This window comes from Dipteris shenzhenensis, chromosome 7 (genome assembly GCF_047967505.1).
Source record: "Dipteris shenzhenensis isolate YYH24624 ecotype China chromosome 7, Dip_SZ_1.0, whole genome shotgun sequence".
Lineage (NCBI taxonomy): Eukaryota > Viridiplantae > Streptophyta > Polypodiopsida > Gleicheniales > Dipteridaceae > Dipteris > Dipteris shenzhenensis.
In genome coordinates, this window is record NC_141602.1 from 31027126 (window position 1) to 31054292 (window position 27167).

Here is a 27167-nt window from a genome sequence, read left to right on the forward strand (position 1 = left end):
GGCCAGGGGAAACTCCTGCAATCTGAAATAACTCAAACACAGAGGCAAATAAACGAGTACATACTCTAACGAAACTTAGAAGGCATAGAAAGCTCCCTGATCATATTTTTGCTGCACGAGAAATTAACTTATCCCTGTAAGGTTGTTCCAGCACGCATTCATGATCTGCCTTGTGACCACGAACATGCTATACTGTCTATCCCTTTTCCACGAGCTCACGACCAAGCACTTCGTGGCACTTCAGCGCATATGCAAATCGATACCCTTCAATCGGAGTGCATAAGTAATACAAGACGTTTGCACTGTAAATACTACGAGAACCCAAATCGCAAATATCGGCAATGTTATGCTTCAGCCATTGTTGTTAACCAAATCTCTGCCAACAAATATCGCAAGCAGGTCCTGTGACCACACAACAGCTCTCTGTAGGTAGTCATAACTCTAGTAACCTCGCCTGTGAAAAGAGTTACTACAAAGTCTGAGTCATTACGGAAGCAGCTCTCGTTGTGCGTTGCTCATCAACGCTACCCAACTGACGAACTACCAAATATCACAACAGCTTGCCCCCCCCCCGCCCGCGATGCCAAGGAGTCCTGAAGGTAATAAACTGTGACCAACGCGTGCGCCACCCTGATATCCTACGACTTGATTGTTCGAGCTTGGAGAGTAACAATGTTCAAATCATCCAAGGAAGCATCGACTTTCAGGCTGGTACGATCCTCTCACTCTGGTTCTTTGACTTTCGAAGGTCTGAACTCGTTTCAAATTATCGTTTGACGAAAATTCGACACCAAAGCCCAAGACCTCTCTCAATTCCCCTTTTCCCAATCGCCTGCAGCTCTGATACCAAATATTAAATACAAATTTCTTATCAATCACGGGCATAGGCACAAGGATTGTCCTCCCAGCCAGCCTCGGTGGTAGTAAGCTCTCTATATCTTTTTCTACGTGAAGGCTCCTGCTTACAAATTCCACCAAACCCCAAAATTCCCTAGATGGATCTAGTATGCCTCATGTCTTCATTCTAGGGTTCCTCCTAAATGCATCATTTACCCCTCTCTTGGGATATCATTGAAACCATTTGCCCCTTGGCACATTTCATGCATTTAGGCCCCTTAGGCTTAGATCCACCTAGTCTAGTGCCATGTTACCCTCACCAAGGACCTTGACCTTGATTCCTTTATGATCATTTACATGAAGCCCGAACAAATATAATACAAACATTGATCCTTTAAAGGAAAATGTCGACTGACCCTTCGGAGGTCATGTTACCTCAACTTGAGCGTAACACAGCAGGGAAACGAAGTGCTGTAACATAAATTTCAGAAATAAAACAGCACACCAGGGCATTATGGATAGCAGAAAGAGAGCCAATTTTTGCTTTAAGTGTGGTGACAAATGGACTCTCGAGCATAGGGAGGTGTGCAAGATGATAATATTGGCACAAAAAAACTTAGTATGATTAATGACCTATCTGATGATGATGAGTTGATGGATGCGTCTGAGTCTTTAGATGTGTAGGTGAAGCACATGAGTCATGACCAGCTCCAGATGGCAGAGTTGAGCGAGATTCTGATCCAAGTGGTGTTACTCAGCTTGGAAGGCACTCCAATGACACACATAGGATTCAGCCTAGCAAGGGTATTCCAGGTCGTATGCCTAAAGTCTCCTTTATGGAGGATTTTACTGCTCTGCCATTCCATGCACGGAATGATGCTGATGGGAATGCTCTTGTGGATGAGGACGAGCAATACTGGGATGCTCAGCCAGTACTTTATTTGATTTCACTTGATGCATTGATGGGTGCTAGGAGCGCCGAGACATTGAGATTGAAAGGGTGCGATCAAAGGCAGGACTGTTCATATGCTTGTGGACAGCGGGAGCCCACATAGCTTCATCAGCCCAAGACCTTGCAGTAGGTGGAATTGGCTGCCATGGCATGAGAGTGGGCCAATGGACAATATATGGTCAGCAGGCTATGTTGCTAGGATGCGAGGATCTGGCTCTCTCATGATTATGATTTTGCACGTGATCTCTTTGCATTGGACATGGGGCCGATCGATATTGTCCAGGGCTGCGATTGGATGAAATCCTTGGGGGAGTTTAGGATGGACTTGAATGCCTTGACACTCTGCTTTGCATACAAGGGTAGGTCAGTGGTATTGCATGACATGACAGTCCCAAAAATGTAGATCATTTCAACAAGGCAATTGGCCCAAGAGCTCAACAAAGAAAGTGCCATTTTTGCATTAAATATATCAATGGCTCATACGGGCAGCATTCCTTAGGTGAAGTATATGGACATGCAGTTGTTGCTCTCAGATTTTGTGGATATATTTGCTGATATGCATCTCAGTTGCCTCCAAAGAGAGATGTAGATCATGCATAGTTGTGGACCCATGCAGTAAGCCCATAAACAAATCCCCATACCGTCTTTCCAAAGTGGAATGGGAGGAAGTGGCAGTACAGGTACGAGAGTTTCTTGAGAAAAATTTCATCTCTCATAGCACCCCTCCCTTCGCCTCCCCAGTGCTCACGGTAAAAAAGAAGATGGTTTCTACCGTATGTGCATTGAGTACAGGGATCTCAACAAGGGTACCATAAAAGACAAATATCTAATCCCCAGGAGTGATGGTTTGTTGGATGAACTCAAGGGTACTCAATTCTTCACGAAGATAGATTTGAGGTTGGGCTACCATCAGATTAGAGTGAAAGAGGGAGATGAGCACAAGACAGCCTTCCGCACAGAACGGGGTTTATATGAATTCAAGATGATGCCTTTTGGGTTGACTAATGCACCAACCACTTTCCAGGCACTCATGAACAAAATATTGCAGCCACTTCTCTTTCAATGCGTGCTGGTTTTCTTTGATGATATCCTCATTTACAACAAGAACAAATAGAAGTACATTGGATGTGTCATAACTAGTGCTGGAAATTTTGAGGTTGCATCGGCTTTATGCAGAAGCCAACAAATTTTACTTTCATGGCATAAGAGGTTGAATATGTGGGGCACATTTTGGGTAGAGATGGCATTTGGGTAGATCCTACAAAGGTGAAATGGACAAGCGAATAGCCGGAGCCACAAAATCCCACCCCGCTGAGAGGGTTTTTGGGTCTTGCCTCCTTCTACACGAGATTTACTCGAAAATTTGCCAAGAGGACAGCTCCTCTTCCTGACCTTTTGAAGAAGGATGCCAATGTGTGGTCAAAAGAAGCACAACTCAGTTTTCAAGACCTGAAATTTTCCTTGACTCATGCACTTGTGGTCGTATGCCCTGACTTCTCACGGCCATTAATTGTGAAGGCAGATGCTAGTGGCAAAGGGTTGGGGGCTATTTTTCATCAAGAGCATGGTGTAATAGCTTATGAAAGCAGAAAATTTGAGGCCAAAGGGCTCAACTACCATGTTTATGATTAGGAAATGTGCGCCATCCTAGATGCCTTAAAAAGGTGGCATCACTATCTGTACGGGTGCAAAATCAAGGTCAAAACTGACCATAGGACACTCAGATATTTCCTCACGCAGCCCATCTTATCTGCCAAGAAAAAGAGATGGTTGGCCTTAGTGCAGTCCTATGATTTTGACATTGAGTACAGGAAAGGGAAAGAAAATGTGGTTGCAGATGCCTTGTCTAGGATGTGGGCATGAACGTTGTCTGTTGTCTCTACCATTTATCAGGATTGGATTCATGGCATTTAGGAAGAGTATATGCAGAATTCAAAGGCAGTAGCCTTATTTTCAGATTTGTAGGAGCCGTCATACCAAAGTCACCCTGAATTTTAATTTGCATAATGGATTGTTGTGGTTGCAAGGACAGAATTTACCTAGTGCTAGACTCACAATATAAGCAGCTGGTATTGGAAGAAATGCATTCCTCTCCTGTGGCTGGACATACAATTTTCACTGAGAGGGTCAGATAGAGCTTCTTCTGGTAAGGCATTTGGCGAGATGTCGTCAAATATGTTCCCGAATGCTTGCCTTTCGAACAGAATAAAGTGGATAGAAAACTACTAGCTGTACTATTGCAACCATTACCCATTCTAGAGGGCAAATGGACACATATAGCAATGGATTTCATCACAAGATTGCTTTCTAGAGAGAGGGGATGGGACCAGTGTCACAAGAAACGTTTCTAGAAACACGTTTTTACAGGCGTTTCGTCTAGAAACGCCTAAAAATACTTATTTTATAGAAGTTATATATATAATATACTTCATAAATAATTGTCTTCAGATTCTCTCTCTCTCTCTCTCTCAAAAGAGCTCTCAGACTCCTCTCAAAAGAGCTCTCAGATATCCATATTGTGCACACAATGCACATTACACACACATATTACACAGTTGAAAGAGTAAAAAGATGCGTCATGCAGCCTATAGATTGAGGTTTACAAAGACACAGATCTTCCAGTTTACAAATTACTATTAACTAATTAGTTGCAACTTGCAAGTGCATATGGCTGCTAGCATATGCCATGGCCCATAGTTCAAACAATAAACTTTTAACTTTATAATTCAAATTTCAGAATCAAATTTTAAGATTCAAGATTCAAGATTCAAAATATAACAAAATGTATTATGTATTACTGTTTACATCATACATGTAACATGCCATAATGATATACTGGTAACTGTATGGTGTAAACTGTATACATAATCAAAGCCCGTCGCTTGCAAGCCAGCTGCTAACAACTGCAGTGTACACAGTACACTCTAGAGTCTAGTCTCGACTCTCTAGAGCTAGGGACCGTTGCCCTCTCCAAGCTCTGCTGCCTCATCACTTTCATCATCAGCATTGGAATCAGCAGATGGATCTACATCCTCTGTGGAGGAAGAGAAAGTGCCACCCTCGAACCAAGTAAGGGCTCGCAACTGATCTGTTACGCTCTAGCCGAGGTAGCATGACCTCGGAAGAATCAGTCGACATCTCCCTTAAAGGATCTATCTCTGTAATATATGTGTTTGCGCTTCATGTAAATGATCGGGAGGGATTTAATGTCAAGGTCCTAGGTGAGGGCTGATAGCACCAGACTAGATAGATCTAAGACCAAGGGCCTAATGCTAAGATTGTGCCTAGGGGCAAGGAATTAAATGCATCCCGAGAGAGGGGTGAAATGTTGCATTAGGAAGGCCCTATATGGATGACATGTGGCATCTAGATCTATCTAGGGATTTGGGGTTTGCTAAGGCTAGAGAGAGAAGAGAAGGATTTGATTCATGTAGATTTTTGTAACGTAGCTCTCTGCCTCGCTTTGTGCCTTAGCATGAATTGGCTGGGAGGAGAATCATGGTGCTACTCCCGTGACCTGCTGAAGAGGTTAGATTAGAGAAATTAGTTGACAATTGGTATCAGAGCCTTGTGTGAGAAGAAGGGACGGGTGACGTCCTGGAGAGGTGTGGGATCGTCGAGATACTACGGTGTTCTGTGACGACGAACGGCGGAAGTCTGTGGTAGAAGACGCTTCCGTAAGGCTACTCGACGTGGATTGGACGTGGAAAAAAGCAACAGCTCCACTCTACGTCAGATTGGCGTCGGTGGAGGTCCAGCGCTGCCGACGTTGTTTGTGAAGGGTCTGCGAGGGGACTTGGATCCCTGTAACGACGTGACGGGCCTACAAATTGGTGGAGCGCAGAGGAACACGGGCGGCCGCCTGGTCACGTTGTGCAGTGCGTTGACATGTGGATGGGCTTAACACAAGTGATTCGACGAGGAACGAAAAAAATCGAATGGGACATGAAGCGTAGACTGTTCGTGAACGACCCGTGACGACGGTCGATAGGCTGGAGAGAGCAGAATTGCGGCAGGTTTTAACGTGGTACGTAAGCTGGGCGACGCAGAAGACCTTCACCCGACGGGCTGACCTGACGAAAGACGAAGAAAGGATCGATTCCTTGGGTAGACCGACGTACGCAAGTGGCTCGTGAACGGGAAGGCCTGCAACGTCATAGGTGATTACTGGTATATCTCCAAGGAGCAGCAGCAGCTCGTGAGCGGTGTGGAGGAGCAAATTGCTCGGGTGAGCACGTAGTCAGGATTTGGCGCAGCGGACACGAAGGCATAGAACCCACGGGCTTCGGGATATCTGGCTGCCTCGACCCGTGCCAGTTTTCGCTTCCTTTAGATAGATTTGGATTGGAGTTCATAGACCAGGGAGCTCTCTGTCACTTCTGTCAATGCTGTGTTTTCTTCTCTTGTTTTAGTTTGGTGATGCTCCGCTTACTTGAGCAGGATCTCGTAAGTGATAAGTATGCATGAGAGTTTGATGCTGTAGCAGGGACAGATTGTGCTTGAGACTATGCCTGTATACTTGAGCCTGAGTTAATTTGCAGAAATTTCCCTAGTATAGGGAAAAGCGGGATTTGAATATATGCCTGTGTCGAGTGCGTAGTTAGTGTGCATGTCAGATTGCAGGAATTCCCTAGTATAGGGAACTGTGTTCAGAGGGTCAGTACACTGAATTGTGTCAGCTTGTGATTACAGTGTTCTTGGGGTGTTGATGAAAAAAAAAAAAAAAAAAAAAAAACCCCCAAGACAAAACACCTATTGAACTAAATGGAAGCAGAAGAAGGGGCTTCCAGGAGGGACCCTGGTGAATCAGGAGTCCGGCCGACCCAGCAGGATCGCGCCCAGTAGCTCACACTTTATCTGGCAGGATTGCATTGCTGGAGGATGCCTTGCAACAGTTGTTAGCGCAGCAATTACAAGCCAACGCAGGGCAATCTGAACTTAGGAGAGCGTTACAGAGTATGTCTGCCAGACCTTCTCGAGAGGAGAAGGGTAAGGCTCCAATGGAACTGGAATGGAACTGGAGTCTAGTGTCCATACGGTCGAGCCTAGGAAGGCTAAAGTGCCGAATATTGCGAATTACAGACCGGAAAAGTATTCTGGTCGGATGAACGACCGTAGCTCTGATGTCATTGAGACCTGGCTACACAAATGGGACGAGGCGTTCGCCATTTGTGAGATCAGAAATGACATCAAAAAGATCCGCGAAGCCACCCACATGTTTAGTGAGGCAGCGGATCGGTGGTGGATTAAACAACAAAAAGATGGCATAGCATCCACTACCTGGGAGGGGTTTAAAAGAGAGTTCAGGAAACACTTCTTACCTCCTGACGAGGCATCCCGAGCTTGGGATCAATATAGGAACCTTCGTCAGAGAAATTTATCAGTGGCAGAATACACTGATAAGTTTCGAGAGAGTATAATGAAGGTTGACGAACCCCTGCCTCAATCAATCCAAGTGAAAGATTTCATATTTGGATTGAATGATCGAATAAAAATGGAAGTTCGGGCTAAGTACGCGAACACGCTAGATGATGCAATAGCTATAGCCCTGAACTACGAGGATGCCAAGGGCAGCAAGCCAAGTGGGTTTGTACAGGTCGGAACCCAGTATGGGTATCCAAAGAAGTCTGGGTTTAAGAAGAAGTGGGCTAGTAGAGGGAGTGGTTCGCAGCCGAGTGGTCAAGCCAAGCAGGCGAGACCGGCTGAAACTCCTAAACCAAGTACCACCATTGGAGTGAAGAGGAAAGTAACTCCAATGGCAGCCCGGGCTTGGTCTAAATCTCCCTTGAACCCAGAACAGCGGGAAAAAGCGAGGAGAGAAGGCTTATGCTTTGGTTGCCTTCAACCTCATCAGTGGAGAGATTGTCCACGTAATAAAGATCGTCGGATGGCTGAGATGGTGATCTCAGAGTGCGACGTGGAGATGCAGGGAAGTCCCAGAGCGGAGGAGATGCAGATTCAGCTAGCGGGATCTTCTCAGAGGTTAGTACCTTGTTTGTTCTGTGTGTCTGTTACTAAGTTAGTGACGAGTGCACCTGATAACATCCTATCTAAGCCCGCAGCAATGGGGTATACAGCCTTCAATGATACGGAGTTAATCAAAATGAAAGGGCAAGTGGCCAGTCATGATGTCATTGTGTTGTTTGACTCAGCGTCAACTCACAATGTGATTAACTCCAAGCTCGTGAAGAGGCTGAAATTAAAGACAAGTCCATTTGACTATGCGTATACAGTCAGGATGGCCAATGGAAGTTCAACTGAAGTATGGGACCAAAGGGTTACCCAGTTAGAGCTTCGGATTCAGGACTATGCTGAGAAGCTTGATTTTGAAATAACCAAGCTTGCTCATGCGGATATAGCCCTGGGAATGGCGTGGCATTCTAGGAAGAATCCAGCCATTGATTGGAAAAAGCACGTATATCAATTCAAGATGAATGATGTGCTTTATGTCTTGAGAGGTGAAAGAGATATACCTCAGGGACCGTTGGTTTCCGTGATGGAAATCAGAAAAGCTCAAGTAGAGTTTTTGTACCTTTGCACAGCGCATCGGTAGAGTCGATGGATGATTCTTCGACTAGCACTGATGTTACGCAAAGTGGTGAGATGGCCAAGCTGGCTAATCTTATAACAGAGGAGTTCTCTGAATGTTTTAGGGATGAACTACCTTATGGGTTACCTCCAGAGCGGAAAGTTCAACATAAGATTGAACTGATCCCGGGGGCAGAACCTGTAAATAGACCTCCCTATAGAATGAGTTTTACTGAAGAAGCGGAGGTGCGTAGGCAACTGGAAGAATACCTCAAGTTGGGGCAGATTCAACCAAGTTTCTCACCTTTTGCTTCGCCAGTGATATTAAAGAGAAAAAAGGATGATACGTTTCGCCTCTGTATAGATTACAGAGCATTGAATAATATCACTGTTAAGCACAGGTATCCGATGGCTCGGATTGATGATTTGCTAGATGCATTACATGGAGCCGTGATTTTCAGCAAGATAGATCTTAAGTGCGGCTATCATCAGATCCGGATTAGAGCCGAGGATGTGTATAAAACCGCTTTCAGGAGCAGGTTTGGTCATTATGAGTTTTTGGTAATGCCCTTCGGACTTACCAATGCTCCAGCGACCTTCGTCATGCTTATGAACGATTTACTACGTCCGTATATCGGAAAGTTCGTAGTACATTTTATTGACGATATCTTGATATTCAGTAAAAGTATTACTGAGCATCGTGAACACTTAAGGATAGTGTTCAGTACTTTGAGGAAAGCCAGTCTTTACGTGAATAAAAAGAAAACTATACTGTGTATGGTTAGGCTTGAGTACTTAGGGTTCATAATTACTCCACAGGGGGTAGAAATGGATCCGAAGAAAGTGGCTGCGATACTAACTTGGCCAATCCCTCAGAGTCTGACCGCGTTGCGATCATTCTTGGGATTTGTCCAGTTTTATAGAAGGCATATCAAAGGATATTCCGGAATAGTATCGCCATTGACTGATCTGACCTCAGATAAAGTACCTTTTATTTGGGGACAGAATCAACAAGAAAGTTTTAACACCATAAAACAAGCTGTGGTCTCAAGACCGGTGTTAAAAAATAGTTGATCCCCAGAAACCGTTGTTCCTAGAAACCGATGCAAGTGGCATTGCGGTAGGAGCAGTTCTCCTTCAAGAGGGAAGGCCAGTAGCCTTTGAAAGCAAGAAGCTTTCTCCCTCTCAAAGGAATTGGCCAACTCATGAATTGGAGTTGTATGCTGTTATCCATGCTTTGAAAACATGGAGGCATTATCTGTATGGTTCAGAGTTTTATGTGGATGTGGATCATGATACTCTGAAACATTTTTGTAAACAGCCTGACTTGAGGGGCCACCAAGCTAGGTGGGCAGAGCTCATGTAGGAGTTTAATTTAACGATTCGGTACCGAAGAGGAAAAGACAATAAGGTAGCTGATGCGTTGTCTCGCATTATGCATAACCTGAGTTTCACGGTATTAGAGAGTGCTCTAATGACCGAGATCAGAGAAACTCAAAAGGTGGACGAGTTTGTCCAGAGCTTATGGCCTAAAGCTCATGTGTTAAAACCCGGGGAAAATGAAAAGGATGACCTGGCATCCAGAAAAGGCCAAACGTATGCAAGATATATCATAAGGGATGGTATGCTAGTTAGAAATGGCAAGGTTGTAGTACCTGGTCAGAATGATCTCAGGCAGAGAGTCATTCGACAATGCCATGATAGCCCGTGTGTGGGACATCCAGGTGTCGAGAAGACATATGATCTCGTGAAGCGAGATTTCTTTTGGCCAAAGATGAAAAAGCATATTCATGAGTATGTGACACGGTGTTTCTCGTGTCAGGTAAGTAAGGCCGAGCGGGTGAAGCCACCCGGACTTTTACAACCCTTGGAAATACCACTAAGTAAGTGGGAGAGCATTTCCATGGATTTTATTGTAGGGCTACCTGCAACACAAGGAGGGTATAATTCTATCCTTGTGGTGGTTGATCGTCTAACCAAGATGGCTCACTTCATTCCGACTAGAGAGTCTGTTAGTGCCCCGCAAGTGGCGGATTTGTTTATTAGACATATATTTCGTCTGCATGGATTGCCTAGATCCATAGTGTCAGACAGAGATGTCAGGTTTACCGGTCACTTTTGGACAGCGGTATTTGAGACACTAAGGACTGAGTTGGGAATGAGTAGTGGGGATCATCCTGAGACGGATGGTCAGACGGAGAGAGTCAACCAGACTTTAGAGGATATGCTGAGGGCATATGTGTCATTGAGGCAACATACATGGGACAAGTGGTTGCCATTGTTGGAATTTGCCTACAATGATAGGAAACATTCATCTACTGGGTTCAGTCCGTTTGAGCTGAACTATGGTTATAGACCAGCCAATCCGACTATAGTTGGAGTACCTCAGAAAGTGCCTAGTGCCGCGAACTTTGTAGTTCAGATGCGGGAGATGCTAGCACTTGCGAGAGCTAATATCCGCCAGGCTATGGATAGAGCCAAGGTGTATGCGGATGAAAATCGGTCTATAAGAGTATTTGAAGAAGGAGAAAAAGTTTTTCTCAGAATTCCTTCGCACTCGAAGTCGTTGACTTCAGGAGAGTGTGCTAAGTTATCACCTCGATACTGTGGGCCGTGGTTAATTCTAAAGAGAATAGGCAGTGTAGCCTATAAATTAGAATTGCCACAGGGGTGTAAGGTGCACCCGGTTTTTCATGTTTCACATTTAAAGAAATTTTTACATACAGGTGACTCACTAATCGAAGGTGTGGTTTTGTTTCAGGAGATAGAGGATATTGCAAGGCGCAAACCAACAAGAATCCTGGACCGAGGAACAATGCAAATACGAAATCGAAAGATACCCACGGTGTTGGTTGCATGGCATGGTCAGCCTCTATCCGAAGCTACCTGGGAATCCGTATATCAGTTGCGGAGAGTGTTCCCAGACTTTATCATCGAGGACGCTGATGTCTGAAGAGGGAAGGAATGTTACGCTCTAGCCGAGGTAGCATGACCTCGGAAGAATCAGTCGACATCTCCCTTAAAGGATCTATCTCTGTAATATATGTGTTTGCGCTTCATGTAAATGATCGGGAGGGATTTAATGTCAAGGTCCTAGGTGAGGGCTGATAGCACCAGACTAGATAGATCTAAGACCAAGGGCCTAATGCTAAGATTGTGCCTAGGGGCAAGGAATTAAATGCATCCCAAGAGGGGTGAAATGTTGCATTAGGAAGGCCCTATATGGATGACATGTGGCATCTAGATCTATCTAGGGATTTGGGGTTTGCTAAGGCTAGAGAGAGAAGAGAAGGATTTGATTCATGTAGATTTTTGTAACGTAGCTCTCTGCCTCGCTTTGTGCCTTAGCATGAATTGGCTGGGAGGAGAATCATGGTGCTACTCCCGTGACCTGCTGAAGAGGTTAGATTAGAGAAATTAGTTGACATGATCTGAGTCCTCTGAGTTCGCACTGTCTACCAATGCAGCCGCCTCCTCTGGCTCATCTCTACCTGGACGTCCTCGGGATGACGATGCAAGAACAACCTGTGATCCCCCTCGTGAGGCTCGTGCTCGACGCTGATAACCACGAATCTGGGGTGTCCCTATATCCTCTGCAACATTAGCAGTACGTACTTGTGGTGCACGAGCTTGAGCCATCGAACGTGTCTGACGTCGGAATCGAAGCATATCCTGTCGCAGGAACTCGTAAGCATCGTCATTCTCTCGACTGTGCTAGATGATGGACATGTCGACAGGTTCTAGCTTGATCTTGTCAGGATTAACTTGCTTGGGCTTCCACTCGATGCTACCGGTACCATCTGCAGACCTGTACTTCTCAAGTAGACGTAGGTTGGCATTGACATATACCAACCTATTGAGCTGCTCCACGCTCAACCTGACATAGTTTACAAATTACAAAGCATAAAGAAGTCAATTCTCATGACTTAAGAACTATAAATAAGAACTATAAGAAGTTAGAACTTACTTGTTTCTCTTCCTGGTGTGTATGTCTGCACATATGCTGCATATCCTCTCAGCTGGACCTGATGTGCAATCTTGCGAAAGGATGCAGAGAGCTAAGTTCTGCAATGAGGGATTCAAAATCCCAAATTTCTTCCACCAAGTAAGAGCCAACAGCTCGTTGTCTCTTTCCTTGGCAATTGCACAGGAGAAATGACCCATGTCATTGCGGAACTCCACTATGTCCTCTTCAATGCTATTGCAATTTGCAATACAGAAGAAGACAATATAAGTAATTAGATAAATCATAAATGATAATAGTAAATACAAAGTTGAAAGCACTTAGAAGTTAGTAGTGAGCAAGCTGCAAACTTGTACGCCATGCTACCTCACCTATTCTGGACTGATGAGTCGCATACTTTCTCCAAGTATTGGGTCCATCCGTTCACAAGCACCCGATCATTCCATTTAGCAGGCTTCTTCCACAAGGGATGGAGCATATGTGCAACAGTGTGGATTGGCCTATGAAACCAATCCCATCTCTTCCTCCAAATTCCTAATATGTCATCCTTTCTGAAAATTTACCAAAAGGAATTTAGTTAGAGGCTAGACTCTAGAGCTAGGAGAAGTGAGTATTAAACTTACAAGTTTCAACTTATATGTACCTGCTCTGGTTGAGGATCTCAATAGGACAATCCTCCATTGCTTTTCGAAGCTTCAGCATGAACTCGTATAGCAAGCCCATAGTACAATTCTCATGGTCAAAGAGTCGAAGCACGAAGTACAAGGGTTCTATGGACATCTGAATGCAAAGGGCTTCCTGCCAAAACTGATTGTCAAAGACAATCCCCTCGACATTCTGTCCAGCAGGCAATCTCGAGTCACTCCAATCCAGCCAATCTGAACTAGTTATCATGCGACGAAGGCTCTCTTTCGTCTTAACCAGCCTACAAATGATAAAGTTTAAACAAATTTAAATAATGAATAATTTGAGGAATTGATCTTTGAATGATGAAAATTGAATCATGATTCATGAAACATACCTGCTAAGAACCAGGAAGATGTAGCTAAAGCGTGTCTTTGAGGGTCTCAATAGCTCCCACTTACACTCCCTTCTGAATAGGGCCAGTGCATGTGGCTTACGAGTGATATAAGTCACTAGCTGCATTGCTTTTTCGACCACACTAGACACCCAAGGCAGCTTTCGAATATCCTCCATCATCAATCAAGAGTGTGAGGCACAAGGTGTCCATACTATCTTGGGATACTTCTCCTCAAGAAGACTTCCCATTCTCTTGCAGTTGGAGCCATTATTGGTGATGACTTGCACCACATTGTCCTCACCAATCTCCTTGATGGCTGCCTCAATATGACCCCATATCCACTCTCTGGTGATGTGAAGGCCGGCATGTGAGGCATCAACCACCCTCAAGAATATGCTTCCCACACAACTAGTGACCAAGATATTAATCATGTGTCTCCTCTTCGTGTCACTCTATCCATCGGAGACTATGGTGCATCCATACGGACTCCAAGCTTCCTTGAGTCCCTCCATGTCTTTCTTGATTAATCCCACCTGCTTCTTCAAACATGTGGTGTGGAGAGTCTTAGAACTAGCAGGTGTAAGGGATGATGCTCCTGCTCTACCAGCAGCTACAAGTGCATGATAAAACTTCTTGTAGGTAGGAGTCCTTGCAACATTGAAGGGAATATTGCAAGCGTAGAAAAACTGCTCCTTTGCAATTGCAGCCTCTTGCTTCAGGCGTGGTGCCCAAGCAGCCTGTATAGGAGTAACTCTCGGAGTGATAGCTGTTGGACCACGTGGCCTCTTGGCAGGAGGCCGTGGAGGAGCTGATGGCATAGTGGACAACCCAACTGATACGGATGCCGATGGAGTGGTGCCATGTAGAGGCTGAGTAGAGGCACTCCCATGAACTTGTGATGTCGATGTAGATGGAGTATACCCAGGCCCCTCCTGCTGTGAGTGAGAACACTCCACATTCCTGGTATCTGACTGGGATGATGTGAGAGTGACGGTTGCCTCTATACCCAACTTCTGCTGCTCAACCAACACATTAGCTTGAAGAACTTGATCTGTGATCACGGGATGGAGGAGGGATCGAATCTCAGCAAATTTCGATGAGGTACCTCCATATGCCAAGAAGATCCCCTCTAGAATGGCATGGCAAGCACTCTTACCTTGGCCTCCGATCCATAAAAATGTGCTCGAACTCGAGGGGCAGATCCTGTCAAAGTGTCACCACAAAACTTGCATACTTACCTCCTCGTGCCAGATGTGCCATATCTCTTTATAAAAACGGTATCCTGCCATATATCCCGTTTTGTGCTTCCACTCGGTCCACCGGCTCGTCTTGAGGCCATGGTATGGGAGTAGAGAGTAGAGTAGAGTAGATTGTAGAGGCTAGAGGAGATAGAGGGTAGAGACTCGAGTAGAGGGTAGAGTAGAGGGTAGAGTAGAGTAAAGGGTAGGGTAGAGTAGAGGGTAGAGGGTAGACTGTAGAGGAAAGTAGAGGGTAGAGGGTAGAGTAGAGTAGAAGAAGAAGAAGAAGAAGAAGAAGAATGTATTACCGTCCTCTGGGGGCCGAAATACCGACCCATGGGACCCATAAAAGTCACGATACAAGTGTCTCCTTCCTTTTATGGAAGGGGGGGAGAACAATTATTTTGAAATACATTCAGTAATACAACATTCACGATATTTAAGAACCTTGGCAATATAGTTACCCAGAGTGGCTATATGGCTATGTGAGAGCAAGCTTGCTAGGGTGTCGTGTTCCTCTGTAATATTGTTAAAGTCCCTCCTTATGCAGGCATACCGTGTGCATGTAAGGAGGACATGTGCTTCTGTCTCTACTTGTTCTTGGTCACACAGCTTGCAAAATCTTTGTTCCCTTGAGACATCTCCCCAAGCACCTTTCTCTATCTCCAGAGTGTGATCGGGTGTGGATGAGTGCAATGCTTCTCCTTGTATTTGCAGGTATGGGCATAGTTATGTATTTTTGTGCATTTTCTTCCTCCTTGGAGTAGGTGTCCCAATAAATGGGATTGCCTTCTCATCCATTTCCCCGGATGACATCTCCAGGTAGGATGTTACTCTCCATCTTTGGAACCATCTCTGAATGTCTTGCCACCAACCAGATGATAGCATCTTGCTTTTGTTTTGTCTTTAGAGGCCTTTTACTTGCTTCCCATGCTTTCATTGGTAATCTCTGCGACCCCATGGACTTGACCTTCTTTATGTATTTGAAAACCCTTCGTAGTGCTCTCAGTTCAATGGGCCTTGTACCAGTCTCAATAAGCATGATTGAGTATGGTGTAGTAATTTTAACTCCCAGATGCCGTCTTAGAAATGATTTCTGTATTTTTTCAATATCATTCCATTTTGATGCTGAGATGGTACCTCCCCATACTTCTACTGCATATAGGACTGTTTGCACCACATAAGCATCAAATAAAATCCGTCTGATGCTCCATCTCTTAGTGTCACTATTTCTGCAATCATTTTCAAAATGATAATATTTTCCCCACCCGGCATCAATCCTTTTGTGGACACAATCATTCCATCTATGATTTGCTGGCACATCTATTCCTAGGTATTTGAATGTGTTTACTCTCTCGATTTCCTGCTCATTGTACATAATACTTGGGGTGTTTGCAGGCTGCTTTGTTTTTACTATCATCATTTTAGTTTTGGTGACATTTACCATGAGGCCGCTCTCGGCACAAAACTTGTGTAGAATGTGCATCATCCGCTGCATATTTTCTGCTGTGTATGAGAAAAAGACAACATCATCTGCATATAACAACAGTAGTACGGTGCATGCACAGATTTGGGGGCTCTCTAGTCGCTGCTCTTGCATCATTTCTTTGACCAACTCCTCCAATCTGTCAATACATAGTCCAAATAATGTTGGTGACAGAGGGCAACCCTGTTTAACCCCCATATTACTATGGAATGTAGTTGATAATCCGTTTCTACCTTTGAGTTGGCAAGTTACTCTCTCATATAATCTGAAGACTGCTATTTTCAAGTGATTTGGCACTCTTAAGTAGCCCATTCTTTCCCACAAATTGTTTCTAGGCACTGTGTCAAATGCCTTCTTAAAATCTATGAAGCAGCAATAGAGAGTAGAGAGTAGAGTAGAACTTAGAAGGTCCGAGTAGAGTAGAGAGTAGAGAGTAGAGGAGAGTAGAACTTAGAAGGTGGAGTAGAGGGTAGAGTAGACTGTAGATGGTAGGCACTAGGAGGCTGGAGCAAGGCAAGCAATGGAGCGGCGCAGGAGGAGCGAAAAAACGAAAACGGCGGCCGAAATCTGCAAGAAACTTGTTGCGGCGGTTTTTTGGACAGGAAACGTTTTGTCCTAATCGCGCGTTTCGGGCGTTTCACAGAAACGTTTCGTCTAGAAACGTTTCAGGCCCATTTCATACCCACAAGACCGGGTAAGTCAAAACATCGAGTGACCACGTTCGAGCGAGTCCAGAGTTCGAGCGATGCTTGTGACGAACTTTGTTTAAAACCATGGTTCCAATTGATTCTTTTAACACATTGATCATATGGAAATAGATTGCATTCTTGAAGTTTATTTTATGAAGACGTGGACATGATTCCAGCAAGAAATCTCAATGATACCACATAGCATGACAAGTGGTTATTTCCATGCACTCAAATGGCACAATATGTATCTGGGGTTTATAACTCCATGGTGTTCTATAGTGCGGGTTTCCCAATGGAGTCCAAGACAGCAACATACTCTTTAACACAAAATGAAGAGTAGCTTTTAATACAATATAAATCCATTCATTCATTCAATCCATGTCATTCTACATTATGCAATGCTAATATGGCTTTGGGGCCTACAATATACTCAATACTCCAAAAGGCACAAAGATTCACAAAACACTTCAACCACTATCTTCACACCATTTTGTACAATTGGCATATCTATTGTGTCAATTTGGGACATATACAAGTATATTAAGCTCTCAAGTGGCTTCAGAATGTATTTGGGGAAGCTTTGGATTATCTTTGGGAACTTATGGAAGCATATTGTATGCTCAAGCTGTTTTGGATAATGCTACTTAATTAATGTTATTTGGCCGATGCTGTTAGACTTGTTAAAAATTCATGCTTGTAGTATTAGTTAGATGCTTAAATCAGATGCTTAAAGGTTTCCTGTTTCCTATCTTTAAGAAAGTATTGAATATATCATGGATTGAATTGCTCTATTGAGGACATTGCTACCTTTCTTTTTTTTTGAATGCTAAGAAATAATTTTTTCATTTTCCAAATTATAAGGGTGCCGTTTTATTTCTACGTAAGAACATATTTTATTCAAAGTCAAATGATACTTTTGCAACATAAATATTTGCATTGAAATGTGAAAATCAATAGCCATGTTCACTCGAACCTCCACCTCGCTCGAACGTAGTCGCTCGAACTTTGGTAATCCTCCACAAGACCCAATACTCAGCATCACAGGTTGCTTGGTAGTTCATTGATAATGTGTTTAAGCACCATGGCTTTCCCTAGGATATTGTCGGAACAAAAAATGTATAGAGAGGAGCTCCTTCAACTTGAGGATGAGTGACCTCCTCACAAAGTTCACACAACTGAATATGGACAATACCATTCAATACCTACCTGTAGAAATTTAGGGACTTTTAATCCAAAGCCTTGTACATGGATCCTACCACCTTGTGTGGGTTTTTCATCAATGGATTGGCAAAAAAACATAAACTCTAGGTGAAGAAGAACCACAATAAGAACCTTTAGGACATGATTAGGTACGCCAAGCAAAGCATACTCAAGCCACAAGCGCATGGTGACAACAAAGCGCATAAAGAAAGCCGAACAAACCCTTTAGTGTGTAAAGGAAGGCCGTTGCTTTCTTTGCAGACAAAAGGTGCATATGGGTAGTGTTTGAAGTTGAAGGACAAGGCAAAGACGACTACTTTGACTAAAGTCAAAGGTAACACACTCTCTCCCGTTCATACCATAGTCTTAGGTCCTTGCAAACATGGTTGTAACTTTAACATGAATATATTTCAACCCAATGATCTCATACGTATATATGGGATGATCATGGATAGGAGAGTGCCCATTTAGGTGACTCTAAGAGTTCTCACAATTTCTTGAACTGTAAATTTGTGCAAAGTTGGCACCAACACAGCCCAGCAACCATGTCTACAAGGTAGACATGCAATGGGAAAGCAAATATGGGATCGCCGTACGACGCAGATTCCCCTCACTCCTAAGATTCAGATGTCATGCTTATGAATTTGGATAGAGTGAATATAATTCCAAGGAAAGAATAGTTGCATAAGCTTAATGCCTTGATTGACTGGCATATTCACAAGTTAACTTTTGTCAAAGGGGCAGTAACCTATACATTGCATGGTGATTTTGATGTCCCAATCTGCTCTCTTGTAAACTTTGGACGTAATAAATATGAAGGCAAGTTTTGATGGGAAGCACATGCACTTGCTGAACTTAAAAACAGAATTTTCTGATGTATTTCCATCCGAGTTACCACTTGTTTTATCACCTGTTAGGACGGTAGAACATCGGATAGAGTCAATTCCAGGAGCTCATCCTGTAAGTAGCTGCCTTATAGGATGAGTCAAATGAAAGAAGATGAGATATCCCATCGATTGTCGAAATATCTATGCTTGGGGAAGATTAGAAAAAGTAAACTCCCCGGAGTGCTCCGGTGCTTTTGAAGCACAAGAAGAACGGACGTTGGGAGATGTGCGTAAATTTCAAAAATCTGAACAAAGTTACAATGATGAATTGATATCCCCTTCTCAAGGCGGATGACTTGATTGATAGACTGCAGGGAGCTACCTATTTTACGAGGATTTACCTTCGTACTAGCTACCACCAGATACACATAGCTGAGGAAGACATTTATAAGACAGGATTCCGGGTTTTGGGCTATTATGAGCTTTTAATACTCCCTTTGGACTCACAAATGCTCACAACAGATGATGAATGATATTTTTCGTGAGTAACTAGGGAAATTTGCATTGGTATTCTTAGATGATATTATGGTATACAACCATTCTGTTGATGAGCATGTCAAGCATCTCCACATTGTGTTAGTGACACTAAGGCATGAGAAGTTGTATGTGAAGGACTTTAAGAGCGGAGTTATGTGGAACATCTCCCCATCTATAAGCCGTCAAAATGAGGAGAGCATGGGGGAGCTGCACCAAGAAGGTCTTAGAGATGCCATACTTGAGGGATTGCATGTGTACTTGCGAATATTGAAGGATTCAAAGGCGCATTGTGTACTATTGGCTCAGAGCCTTAAAGCTCATCCTCATGGGGAGGACTCTTTAGTTCTAAGGTTAATAGAGGCTCACCTGATTGGTTGGGTGGCACAATCACAAGCTATGGGATTGGCCCATGCAAATCAAATGTGCTCTATTGGTTGTCTTGCATGCAATCTTACGTGGTGGGTGGTTGTGACCTCTGAAGGACCTCGAGGTTTCTTTTTACCTCTTGCCTGTGCGCGCGGCTATCTCCACCGACTTGTGATCTCAGAGGCGATGAGAGTCGGTTGCTAAGATAGTAGAGTAGGATTATATGCAGTTTATGGTTAGTTGTGATCTCCAACAAGGAGCTTGTAGTGACTGTGTGGCGTGATCACGACTGTGTGTCGTGATCAATTAGTAAGCCTTTGTGGCTCAATCTTCTATATACTGCAACAAACCCGGTAGGGGTGCGCAATCATCTATCTAAGTTTTGTTTTGCATCACATGTGATCTTTGTCACAAAATCTTTTGCTATCTTAGATCAGTTCTTTGTTTTTACCATTAGTGGTATCGAGCAAGGTTGAGCTCTATTAGTGTGTGGTATTTTGCATGCATGTCCTGTTCCTCGGTGCTCTGGTGGTCGAACATCCAAATTGTGAAGAAGCGACGGACCAAACGATGCAGTCAGAGAACATCTCTTCATATACTTGCAGAAGCCAGCTTTCGAGTCCTTCTCAATCCTCAGAGACTCTGAAATGGATTTGACCAGAAAGGATAAGCATGGAGCTATCCTTGTAATGTTCAATGGAAATTTTTTTGCGTCATGGCAGTTAGCCACACGTTTGCTGTTCATGCAAAAGGGTTTGGGGCAATTGGTGGTCAGTACTGAGAAGAAGCCGAAAGAATGCTCCAGTGAGGCTGATAAAATAATGCTTTGGGAGCAGAGAGATCAAAAGGCAGTCGGTTTCATGGGAAGCGCTCTTGGACCTGATTATTTCCATCACCTTGATGTCAGTAAGTCAGCTGCAGAGAATTGGGTTACTCTAGAAACACTTTTCGGTGTTAAAATGAAGCATTCGAAGTCTAATTTAAAGCAAGATTTGTTTGATCTTCAAATGGATGAATCAGAGACCTTGGGGGTATTTCTAAATCGAATGCAAGCTCTCCTCAGACAGCTTAGTGATCTTGGAGCTAAAGTAGAGGACGAAGACAAGAATACGACTCTATTAAGGAGTCTACCCACATAGCAGTATGAAGAGAGAATCTGAATTTTACATCTTGACGATGATCTGGACTTCCTCGACTGTGTGGCAATGCTTATGAGTGAGGAGAAGCGAACGGGTTCGTCTATCTACGACTTAAGAGCTTACTTAGTTGTCGACAAAAAGAAGAAAACTGTGCGAGATACTCGATACTGTTCTGTGGAAGAGATGGACATGTGGAGAAGTTTTGCTACACCAAGAAACAATCTCTTCGTGAGCAGTTTTTCTTTTTGAAGCTCTTTGTGAGCTAGTCATGTTATTTGGTTTTCAATCTTATGAGTGACTCTCGTGAGATTGAAACTGCACTATGTTGTGTTTTTAGAGGATGAGTTTGGGAATGTTCCTGGATGCATCTAGGTATATGCTTCTGCCGTATTAGCGGACATGCAAATTTCACCTTGTGAAGTTTTCGTCCAAGTTGCGGCCTGTTGGTATTGCGATAATTCTTTCTATCTTAAATGGTGCGTTGCCCTACCAGCTAGATTTATATTTAGATGCTCATTTGGAAGAGACTAAAATGAAATCGTTTAGACTTCACGAGCAGTTGTAGCTTGAATGAAGAGATTTGGACTACTTTTTGATTAGCCTTCTCCTTTAGTGCTAGCCTTTATCATGACTGAGTTTGCCCTTCACCTCCGGAGTGCCGACAGAAACTCAGTACGAAGACTTTGTATAAATGGATGCTCAAGTATGTGTGGGTGTGTGGATTTGTATGTGTGAGAGCATACTTTCATACTATGGTCTACATCCACTGTTGGGCGCTGATGACGTCAGTGGGGATGTCATAGTAGCTAGTCCCTGCTATGCGTGATGCAGTTTATGGTTTTCAATCATATGAGTGACTCTCGTGAGATTGAAACTCCTCTATGTTGTGTTTTTAGAGGATGAGTTTGGGAATGTTCCTGGATTCATCTAGGTATATGCTTTTGCCGTATTAGCGGACATGCAAATTTCACCTTGTGAAGTTTTCATCCAAGTTGCGGCCTGTTGGTATTGCGATAATTCGTTCTATCTTAAATGGTGCGTTGCCCTACCAGCTAGATTTATATTTAGATGCTCGTTTGGGAGAGACTAAAATGAAATCGTTTAGACTTCACAAGCAGTTGTAGCTTGGATGAAGAGATTTGGACTACTTTTTGATTAGCCTTCTCCTTTAGTGCTAGCCTTCATCCTGGCTGAGTTTGCCCTTCACCTTCAGAGTGCCGACAGAAACTCAGTACGAAGACTTTGTATAAATGGCTACTATTGTCTCTAGAGATAACTTTGGACTGCCCCCACTTCTTTCTTATCTAGATCAAAGACGTTTAGCTACCTTCATGCATGAGGCAGTTAGGCATCGAGAGCGCTCACCCAGATTACAGAGACAGGGATGGGGCACGCATGCAAACTCATCTCAGACCATGATCATAGAGTTCTTTCAGCCAAATCACATAGACCACCATTCCATGGGTAGTCGGGGAGGTAGAGATATAGAGCCAGCTAACGGCACACCCGACAGAGGGAGGACACACAAATAATGCCTTCCATGTTCAGGCCTGGGGCACAACCTACACGACCTATAGGAGTTACCATGGTCCTTGTTAGACGTAGAGCCACAGCGAGGGGGCTACGCTGAGCTGCACCCGTAAATAGCCGCCAACATTCTATCTCTGATCTTATACCACCACAGCCCCGCCAGCCACTGGGTCTTTCTTGACCTCCCTTCTAGGGACTTCCACTATTTGCTATACCGGGCCAGACTTGACATTGGATTTGATATGACATGATGATGTAGATGATGTTGATGCTAGGACTATGTAGTACTGATGTTTCTATGACTATGTAGCATTTAGCATCTAGCATGGGTAATGATGCTCGTTTCAATAGCTCCACCCCTTCAGCTTGTTGTATCAGGTTTCTTATAGTCTCATAGACCCATTGGTCTTCTGAAGATTTAAATAAGCACACACACACTCTCTCTCTCTCACTTTTAACCACTCTCGGAATGTTTTTGATTCTAAATGGCAGCTTATGCTTGGGTACTGATGAGGAGTGTTGCTTTCCCGACAGAGAGCTTTTTTTCCACTTTTTATTGTACCTTCTATGTGAAAGAAAAGCCCCCCCCTGCCTCCCGCACACCTTTTCTGTATCTGTGTCTGTGTGCGCGTGCACGTGTGAGTGTGTGTGTTATTTCACAAAAGAAAAAGGCATGGGGGTCTCCCTCAGTTGTTATACTGATAGGTGTGGTCTGACTCGGTGTTGTTGTCAACTGAGGTATGTCCTGGTGGTAAGCCTCTGTCTTCTAATATAGCACTGACCTATGTAAAAAGGGGATGACCTGCATGTGGGAAGAAAGGCAAACTGGTGGTGACCAAGGCGCCGATCTATCCAATTATGTACATGAAAGACACCATGTTGCCATCTTTGCCTGATTTTGTTCCCATGCGAAATATGCTTATATATGTTGTACAAAATGATGAGCCTTTACCTTTTTGTGTTGAGTTTTGCTTAAGATGCAATAAACGCCTTTGCCCTCGTTTGAATTGCAAATCCTATCAAGTCCATTGTAGACCTTACTGATTCTCATGACAAATGAATGCATGTATTGTCTACTTTAGGCCTCACGGGTCCTCACAATGAGGGGTCTCAAGGATTAACCAGTGTTGTATTTTAAAATACACTTCAGGCCCCATTGGTTCCCTTTATTCAATGATGCTTCAGGCCTTCACTCATTGTCAATTTGGAATTTCGCAGAGTATGTATACACAATGAACGTCACGGAAAAGTGTGATATCTACAGCTTTGGGGTTGTTTTGCTCGAGCTATTGACGGGACGATGGCCAGTGCAGCCTTCCGATCAGGGAGGAGATCTGGTGACGTGGGTCAAGCAATCCATATCAGTGGAAGGGGGCATGAGTCATTTACTGGATGCGAGGTTAGATTTGAGGGAGCAGTCCACAGTTGAACAGATGCTGCTCGTTCTGAAGATTGCTTTGGCTTGTACAAGCACCTTGCCAGTGGAAAGGCCATCAATGCGGGAAGTTGTTCGAATTCTGGTAGAAGTGAGGGAGAACACACAGGCCAAAGAAAAGTTACAGAGCACCAATCAATGATCGATTGTAATATCAGGGCAAATATAACAAGGGAGAGCGAATTTGTAAATGTCGGCAAATAGGACATTGAACATGTAATAGGAATGAACTAATAATTTTTAACCTTCCACAGAATCGCCCACATAGCCATTAATTAAAAAAAATCTTCCTCCAGAAGAGGTAAACGTGCAGTGCAAATATGTCAATGTGGAGAAATTGGAGTAGAAAGAGATTATGAGTTGTTTTCTTTTATAGCGTTTATGTGTTGGGTAAGTAGGAGAAATGGTGTGATAAATTAACTACTCTACTCAACCAAGTATGGAAATCACATGACCATTACTTGAGATGAGCAGGGAGAAGGGGTAGAAGTGTGATTAACGAGGCAAGAGGGGTGATCAATGAGAAGGGATGTTTAAAATAAAAATACTGTATCTTGCCTTATTTATGCACAGCCTCCTCTTGTGGTTGAGAAGGAAAGAGCAGCTGCACTGAAAAGGCGCCTGCTGCACTCCCTGCCTCTCAGCTTCCTCCCTTTCCCCTGAGAACCTGAAGGTGGGAGGCTGCTGCTTTCCCAGTGCCTTTGTTGCTACTGCTGCCATAGATGGACATTGCCATTCCTTTAGTTTAGCAAGATTCCACAATTATATTAGTTTGATGTTCAGAGTGGGCAGAGAGAGAGAGAGACAGAGAGAGAGAGTTGGGTTCAAGCTTGGAGGACTGGTTATCCTAGAGCTAAGTGTCTTGTTTTCTCAGGGATTTTACAAAAGAGATATAGTTTAAAAAATACATGTAACATTGAAACAAAACCAACTAATAACACTAACGTGGATTTACTGATGAATGGATTGAATATATACCTTGCGCGACTTAGACCTAAAATATTGATTTGACACTACTAGTCATGGATGGGCACAAAAGCCAAGGAGAACTAAGGACTGCTGATGAAGGATCACAGCCATTTATATAAGGTAAGTTTTGGAATGTGATGAGACAAGCACAAGCCTTTAAAGCTCCTGAGGCTAGTCAAAACTCTTCGTGAAATAGAAGAAAATAAAAAACAATGGGAAAACAATTCCATAGGATAATGACATAATGGCTCTACTAGCATGATAGCTTTACTTTTAAAAAAAATATATCTAATGCTACATAATGGCTATGAGGATGATTCCAAGAGGAAGGGGGGATGGGCTGATAGGAAAGAAAGAAAGAAAGAAAGAAAGAAAGAAAGTCTATTAACGTCCACTGGACACCAAAAGATCTATGGGACAACAAGAAACTCTCTAGTACATCTGCTTTAGGGAGGGCACATGGCAGCTCCCAAGGAGGGGAGTAGGGAGAACTGAAGAAAGGGGGGGGGACGTTGAGAGAAGGGGAGATGGGACGGGAGGATGTTTTGCATGTGTGTGTGTGTGTGTTGTGTGTGACATATCAGAGCCCTGGACGCTTCGCTGTTTAGTCCGGCAAGGTTGCCCTCTTAGTGCTATCTTATATGCTATACCCACACGCGCGACGCCTTTATATATTGATCACTTGGTGGTGACAGATTTGGTGTCGGACATGGCCAATCAGATTTGGGCTTTAAACCGTCCAGTCAAATGGTGGAGAAAGAGATTAAAACAAATTTGGCACTCCAAGGTTCCACTACGCCAACATGTCTTTCTATGGCGTGTTATGTTGTTTGGGGTTTGTTCCGTCTGGATAACTTTTATCATGTAGACGTATTGCTCCAGCAATCTGTCGTTGGTGTTTAGCTCCAAGGGAATCAGTATCTCAGATCTTCTGGCATTGTCTCGAGATACAAAGCTTCTTGGGCATCCTATGCAACAAATTGAGAATGCGATTTTCTCAGGCTTCTTTTGGCAAGCTTTTCTGGCTATTTGGGATCCATCCTAGACGGTCGGCTTTGGAGGAGTTCTTTACCTGGGTTCACTACTGGGCACTCTGGACTCTCTGGAAAGCTAGAAACCCCACAGTCTTTGGTGATCCATTTTTTTCTACTTTTGTTTTTTTCCTTTGTTCTTTGCAGCAATCGCTCTTCGATTGTCTGCAAACTCACTGTATAGATGAGGATGTATATTTGTCCTACATGGACATTTTCACTTGATGTAATATTTCGGCTTACCGTTTTTTTCTTGATAGCTATCTTGTAAAGCATTCAAAGTTTTCACTTAAAAAAAAAGTGTGTGTGTGTGGGGGGGTGGGTGTCTGGGTGTGTGAGTGAGTGTGTGTGAGAGAGAGAGAGAGAGAGAGAGAGAGAGAGAGAGAGAGAAAGAAAGTTTATTAAAGTCTTCGGAAGACCGATGGGTCTATGAGACTGTGAAAATCCTGATACAACGAGCTGTGGTAGTGGAGCTACTAAACGAGCGTCTATACCAATGCAAAATACAAAATGCCAAAAATGCAGAATGGCAGTACTAAGTCCTAAGTACAACATAGTGATGTCGGTGGTCGACTATATATCAATCTCAGCATCATCATCAATATCATCATCATCCCCAGCAACAACAAGATATCAGGATGGATGAGGCAGTGGAGGCATGAAGTCGGCAATAGAGTGCTGTCGGCCACTCAGAGGTGCGGTCCTGGCACGTCTCTTGGTCGTAGCTCTACGTCTAACCAGGGCTACTGTGACCCCCGTCGGTCGGGCTCCAACTCTAAACAAGGAGGAGATGTCTCTAAGTGTGATCTGTGTGTCGACCCTCTGTCTGAGCTGTCGGGTCACGGGTTCCGGGTCACGGTCATGTCGAGGCCTCGTCTCATTGGGATCCATGTGATCTAGCTGAAAGAACTCTGTGATAGAGCTCTGAGAGGGATCAACCGAGGAAGAAGTCTGCTCCTGTCTCCGTGCTAGGAGTATCTTGTCGCGGTGTCTAAGTGCCTCATGAATGAAACCTGCCAAACACTGTTGGTCTGGATAGGAGAGGAAATGGGCTAAAATCCCATAACTATCTTTGAAGAGGCAGTGGAAACGTCCTCAGATCTCATAGTACACAGGACACTTGAAGATGAAATGCTCCTCTGTCTCAACCTCCTGTATGTCACATAGTGTGCATATGCGCCGCTCCCTGGGTAGTCGCTCTGCTCTGCCGCTCTCGATGCGAAGTCTGTGTGAAGAGACCCGGAACTGCCCAAGAGAGATCCTCATCGAGTGGGATAGGTGAATCTGTGTGTATCCTGGTGGGTCAATGAAACCCTCCGCTGCGATATGTAAGAAGTGATCTCTGTAGAAGCTAAGCTTCACTGGGAGTTCACTCGGTTCCAACCAGGTCCGAAAAGTGTGTAGCTGTAGTAGATCCT

General features: G+C 43.9%; 1 protein-coding gene across 1 annotated transcript in view; it reads left to right on the forward strand.

Moving 5' to 3' along the window:
* The window catches only part of LOC147900217 (uncharacterized), a 48287-nt gene extending 24326 nt beyond the window's left edge, over positions 1-23961 (forward strand). Inside the window, exon 2 of the mRNA XM_087376805.1 lies at positions 23533-23961. Coding sequence (XP_087232931.1) covers positions 23533-23891 — 359 coding nt within the window. The 3' untranslated portion in view covers positions 23892-23961. The remainder of the gene's footprint in view (positions 1-23532) is intronic.
* The last annotated feature ends 3206 nt before the right edge of the window (positions 23962-27167 follow it).